This window comes from Lipotes vexillifer, unplaced genomic scaffold, assembly GCF_000442215.2.
Source record: "Lipotes vexillifer unplaced genomic scaffold, Lipotes_vexillifer_v1.1 scaffold63, whole genome shotgun sequence".
NCBI classification, from domain to species: Eukaryota; Metazoa; Chordata; class Mammalia; order Artiodactyla; family Lipotidae; genus Lipotes; species Lipotes vexillifer.
Window position 1 is genome coordinate 1329609 of NW_006784492.1, and position 6678 is coordinate 1336286.

The window sequence follows — 6678 nt, forward strand, 5'->3', positions numbered from 1 at the left end:
TCCCCCTCCCTCCCCCCTTCATCCTCCATCCTCCCTCCCTCCATCCTCCCTCCCTCCCTCCCATTGTCTCATATGGCCTGGAAGGAGGTGGGACCCAGCCAAGGGACCCTGGCCCCGCTCTGAGGCACACTTTCATCCAGCCGCACACCTTGCGGGCCCCCACCCCTTGCCCGCAGCACAGGACCAAGCCCTCTTTCCAGGAGGCAGAGGCCCGTGGGTTCTGAGGCTGCCAGCACGAGGCCTCTGATGGCTTCTGGGGAGGTGCTCTCCCCCCGCCTGTGCCTTCTCGGTGCCCCTCCACCAGCCCCTCTCCTGTCCGCAGCCTCCACCTTGTCTCCCCTCACGTTGGTGCCTGCAGTGTCCGCGCTTTGGCTTCTCCGTGCCCACCCGCACACCCCGCCTCTCTCTACCCAAGTCCCTGATCTGTAGGTGGCATAGGCGCCCAACCCACCAGGCACATGAGCCCCAAGCATGGGCGTCTCCCCAGGTACCCCCCCATGAACTTCCAAAATCTGCCCAGCCACTTACTCAGACCCAGAACTCACCTTCCTGGAGTCCTGCCAAGGCCTCCAAACTGGGGTCCCTGTTCTCCCTCTGCCTGTCACTCCTCCGCGCCACCCCCATGGCCTCCACGAGAAAGTCTGAGCCTCCCAGCCTGGCTGAGAGGAGCTTCACAGTCTGTTCCAGTCCCTTCATTCCTTTATTCATTCATTCATTCATTCGTCCAGGCTTTTCTACGTGCCTACGTGGGCCAGGCCCCAGGCTGGCTCTGGTGACTTGGAGCTGCATTAGCCCAGACCCTACGGGCGCAGCATCTGGGGACACATCAGTGCAGCAAGGGCTGCCTCCCCACAGCCTCCCCTCCCTCTCCGTCCTCACGGCTCCCCTGCATCCTGGGCCCTACAACCCTTCTCTGGCACGGTGTCCCGGAGCTGCTTGACGGGAGCACCACGTGGGCAGGGACTGGATCTGACTCTTCTCTGGCACCTGCCACCTGCCACGGAGCAGGTGTCCAGTGAATGGCCGCTAGAGACAGAATGAGGTCCTCAGCCCCGGCAGCAGGGCTACACCCGCTCCCCTCTCTGCCCTGCACCTCTGGGGCTTGGGGGCAGCAGCAGGCAGCCCTCCCACGTGGGCATCCTGCCTCCCCCCACTCCCTCTCACCCACCACAGCCCCAGACACATTGCTCCCAGGGGGAATGTTCTGTCTAGAAAACGAAGAATGAACCCCCCAGAGTTTATTCTCTGTCTGTTCTCTCTGTCTCACCACACCCAGTTGAAGGGGGACTTATTGAGTGCTGTTACCGCTGTTTTCTGTAGTTGTGGCACGTGCTCTAGGCAGAAAGGGAAGCTTTTGTTGGGGGTGGGGGCGGGAGGAGGTGCTGGGCCAGGAAGGCGCAATGACAAGGGACATTTCTAACGGGAGAGTCACTGTATGTCATTGCAGCGTGCGTGGGTCAAGGTTCCCCCAAGGATAATCTGCATGTTTGATTTCTGTGCACGTAGCTTAGAGACAAGGGGTGACATAATCACAGTGGGTTTGAAAGATCACCTCTGTAATCCAGTATTTTAAAAGTAATAGCTGACAGCTCTGTCGTGCTGGAGTCACTGGGCCTGGACTTATCCACCCACTATAAAAAACTAGAAAACTGGAAAAAATATACAAAACAACTGTTTTGGGATACTGGGGCTCAGGCAGCTCAGGACTAACAGAAGGAAGACGAATGAAGGGACCCCTGTGACCACCCAGCTTTCTGCCTGGAGGCTGTTTCTTGAACCAGAGGACAAGAAGGGAACCAAGTAGGGCATGGCATCCTCCCCAAGTTAAGAGACAGTGATGTAAGAGGCAGAACAGCATAGCAGAGGGGAGAGGGCTATGCAGAACGAGACCTCAGGAGAGCTGCATAGAGGTGCCTTTGACTCTTGGACTGAACACGAAGCCATGTAGACAGAGAGGAAATTTCACAAGGTTGGGCAAAAAATGACCAGGTTGCTGTACGCTAAACATTCCCAGGGCTGGGAGACATTCGAGTTCTGGCCAGGCATGCAGTGGGGACACCAAAAGCATCATGCCTTATTAGTGGAACTGAAATCGCCCTAGAGTGAAGGCATAAACCTGCTCACATTCAAGAACAAGCCTCAAAGAGATCACGCTGGCCTGCAAGTGAGCTAACTGCCTGCCAAAGTAAAGTATAACACTGTAGACAGAGAAGAAAACCCAGCCCTCAACAACATAAAATCAACAATGTCCAACACCCATCAAATGCGACTGGTCATAGGAAGAAGCTGGAAAACGTGACCCAGGGCCAGAAGAAAAATCAGTCAAATAGCAACAGACCCAGAAATGAGATCAATGGTGAAACTAGCAGACGATGATGTTAAAACAGCGGATGTAAATATATTTAAGTGTTCAGAGGAAAGCATGAACGTAAGTAGGAGCATTATAGAAGACATGAAAAGAAACCACATGGAAATTATAGAAATGAAAATTGAAATTTCTGAAATAAAAAATTCCCTGAAAGGAATTAGCAGTAGATTAGATATTATAGAGGAAAAGATGGGTGAACCTGAAAACATAACAATAGAAACTATTCAAACTAAAGCAATGACAGGAAAAAAGACTGAAAAATATGAAAAGAGACTCAGTGATCTGTGGATATGAATTTTTCTGTCTAGATTGGGAGCGGGGAAGACTGAAAATTTTTGAAGAAATAATGGCTGGAAAATGTCCAAATTTGATGAAAACTCTAAACTCAGCGAATCCCAAGCAGAATAAACACAGCAAAAACCTACCAACTTCATCATAAACAAACTTCTGAGTGACAGTAATAAGAAGAAAATCTTAAAAGCAGTAAGTGGGGGACAAAACAACCCAGTATGTAAAATGGAACAGAAGAATGACTGCAGACTTCTCATCTGAAACAATCTGCACCAGAAGATGATAGAACAGAATCTTTAAAGAGCTGAAAGAATAAAATCTATCAAACAAGTCTATACCAAGCCTCCCCCACAAAAAAACTTTCAGAAATGAAGGCACGACTGCCAAATGCTATTGCATTTCTTTTGGGGGTGATGAAAAATGTCCTCAAATTGATTGTGGGGATTTGATTGTGTATTCACAACTCTGAATACACTAAAAACCATTGAATTGCACACATTGAATGGTATGTGAATGTTATAGAGCACATGAATAAAATAATGTCAGTAAAGCTGTCACACACACAAAATGAAGGCAAAACACTTTTGCAGACACACGAAAGCTAAGAGGATTTGTTGCCAGCATACCCACACTATAGAAAAGTGAAGAAAAATAATATCAAAAGACATCAAGAAAATGAAAAAGCAAGCCATCAGCTTAATAGGGGATATATATCTGGTGAAACACAGGTATCTACAATATATAAAGAACTTCGACAACTCAATAATAAGAAGACCAAAAAAACTATTAAAAATGAGCAAAGGAGTTTAGCAGATACTCCAAGTAAAACTTGTTGAAATACCATCCAATGTCCTCTAGGATGACTCACAGTAAGAAGATGGATAGTGTCAAGTGTTGGTGAGGATACAGTGAAAGGAACTGTCACACGTCTCTGGTCGGAAGGCCAAGTGGTACAACCTCTACAGAAAGCAGTTTGGTAGTTTCTTGTAAAGTTATACACACAGTTAGCACATGGCCCAGCAATTCCACTCCTGGGTATTTACCCAGGCGAAACAAAAGCACACGTCCACACAGACTTGTCAGCAAACGTTCTTAGCAGCTTTATTTGTAACAGTCCCAAACTTGAAAGAATCCAAATGTCCTTGGACGTGAACAGCTCATCCTTGCAAAGGAGCAGCATTTGACAATCAAAAAGAACAGACCAGTGGTGTTCTTGTGCAGCCGTGTGAGTGAATCTCAAAAACATGCAGCAGAACAAGACGTCAAAGACTGCATACTGTGTGATTCCATTTATATGCAGTTCCAGAAAATCAAGTCTGATCCATGGGACAGAATGCCGATCACAGCCACCTGGGGCCGGGGTGGGGGGGATGAGTGTGGACGGTCACAGCAGGCTTTTTACAGTGGACAAACATGTCCCATATACCATGACTGTGGTCCTGGTTCCATGAGTGTGTACATTTGTCAACATATATTTCAATGAAGTTGAATTAATAAAATAATAGCTACCATTCATTCAGCCCCTCCTGGGTCCCAGGCATAATGCGAGAACTTTCCACGCTATAGGTCAGATGCATGGATGGATGAATAACAGTCTGAGACACAGATGTCCTTAGTCCCATTTTACAAGTGAGAAACAGGAACTCAGAGAGGTTAAGCAGCCTGCTCTGGGTTACACAGCCAGAGATTCTCTCCGAGCGCATCCAGGGATGGCAAGGGACTCCCGCTGTGGCCCAAGACTCCCCCATTACCAAGGCGGCTGCAAGACAGCAAGCGGGAGAGAGGTAGACCCCAGCACTAACCACGCACGATGCAGCGCACGGCGTCCGATACCTGCCAGGGCAGCTGAAGGATGGAGAGCGGCAGGACCATCTTGCAAGTCTCCCTAAGAGCCGAGACTGGCTGGCTGGGGCCCAAGAACACACCTGCTGAATCCACCTAGGGCCCTGAACGCCAGTCCACAAAGTGGGGGGCTTTGGCGGGACTTTTTCACGGGAAGGCTTGGCAGCCTCATGGGTCAGAAAGCTCTTCTGGTCGCAGAATCGGGGCTGGACTGCAGCCGGCGTGACCCAGGCAGGCTCTGAGAGGAGGCCCTGCAGGGGAAGGCGGCTGAGCTACGCCTCCAGGGGGACCTTCAGTTATTGATGTGTTCACTTACTTGCTCATTCTTTCACTGACAGTGACCTGTCGAGCACCTGGCTGTGCCTGGCCTTGTCCAGTCCCGAAGGAGGCAGCGGGGACACGACAAAGGCTTAAGCCAGAGGACGGGGCGTGCCCTGGTCCAGATAATTCAGAGACTGCTGCCCGCAGGGCTCAGGTTCTCTTGCCGGGCTGAGCTGGGGGAGGACGTGGCCCAGTGGCAGTAGGTGGCCTGACCCTAGCTCACCAGAGGCAGGCAGCCGGTCCACCTCTGTCACCAGAGGGAAAGTTCCGGGGCTGAAGCAGGTGGGCCGGCTCTGCTGCCCCCACCGGCCTCGCTTGGGCAGCCCAGGGCCGTAACTTCCCCTTGCCCCAGGGCTGGGACTAGGGTGCGGCCAGTGGGTTACTCGCTTTGGATGCAGAGTTTAAGGGGAGGCCAAAAAAGTGATCAAGGTAAATGATATTTTAATGTGATATTTTAAAAATTGAAATTAATGCAAAAAAAAAAATCCATGATGAACAAAATGCCAGACTTTAAAGACGGAATCCAGCATACAGCCTTGCATGCTCCTAGCGGCACTGCTTTCTGAGAGGCCCAGGTAGGCAAATCACGGCGCTTTGGAGCCATACAGGTCTTGGTTTGAGTCTGGTTCTGACAGGCAGCAGCCGTATGGCCTTGGAAAAGTCAACTATCCTCTCTGAACTTCAATGTTCTCACCCATAGAGAAAAACGAAGCAAAGACCAACCTGGGCAAGCATCTTGAAGGTGATAAGAGGAGGCAGGCGTTAAGGAATCTGTCATAGAACCTGGCCGGGCACCTAGTAGATGCTCAGTAAACGGTGCTGTTGCCATGAGTATTGAACTGACAAAGCATCCTGGGCGGTCAGAGGAGGCAGGGTTGAATGGAGGAGGCCAATGGCTGAGACTGCCCAGTTGATCGCCGTGGGCAAGCACTGGCCGGCCCCCACTGCTCCGGCCCACTGCACCGTGATTCTGCCTGCCGGTGCCGATGAGGAAACTAAGGCTAAGATGGCCCAGCGGGGCCACGGCAGCGCCTGCATGCAGACACCCAGCGTCCTGGGCCCGTGGTCCCTGGGGAGGGGATGGCGTGGTGTCTAGGATGGGGCTCCCCGCACCCAGGAGAAGAGCCAGGAGGTGGTCCTGGCTGGTAATGCACTGTTTTATTTCAGGTTGCCCTTCCCGCCCGGGGACCGAGTGACCTTCAACGGCAAGGAATGCATGTGCCAGAAGTGCTCCCTGCCCACATCAGCGGGCAGCAGCGTGCCCCTGTCCCAGGGCCTCTGGAGTAAGTGGACACAGAGCGGCGTGGCGGAGGGGGCTTGGCAGTGCTGGGTGGCAGGCCTGACACCACTGGGACCAGAAGTAGTGGAAGCGAATAACTGTGGATGAACACAACGAAGGGAACCAGGGCCAGGCGTCTCTGGGGTACTCCTGCCTCTAAGCCTTTGCTCAGCCTGTGCCCTCCCCGCTTTGTGCCACTCCATCTTTCAGCCCGGCTCTAGCCCACCTCCTCCAGGAAGCCTTCTGGCCTCCTTCTGGCCCTCTCCCTCCAGCACCCACACTCAGCTCCCCACAGTTATTTCCAGAGCATCTAGGAGCCCTTTGGGAGAGCTACTAGGAGAACAGTGACCTCTGGGCTCCTGTGGTCTGGGGCTCTTGGATTATCTGCTCCGTCCCCTGGGAGCTGGGCCAGGGTGCGTATGCAGTGGGTGCTCAATACATGCTTCTTGAATGAAGAAGGGGGTTGTTAGTGAAAAAGAACCAGTAGCAGGGGGCATGTCAGGAGCTTGTGGATGTGGGGCAGAGAGCGGGGCGGGAGCGGAAAGGCGCTGGCCTTTCCCTGTGGGTGGCTCTTCCG

General features: G+C 52.1%; 1 protein-coding gene across 1 annotated transcript in view; it reads left to right on the forward strand.

The window, feature by feature from the left end:
• Positions 1-6678, forward strand: part of ABLIM2 (actin binding LIM protein family member 2) — a 126051-nt gene that overhangs the window by 22859 nt on the left and 96514 nt on the right. Inside the window, exon 4 of the mRNA XM_007456866.1 lies at positions 5990-6105. Coding sequence (XP_007456928.1) covers positions 5990-6105 — 116 coding nt within the window. The remainder of the gene's footprint in view (positions 1-5989; positions 6106-6678) is intronic.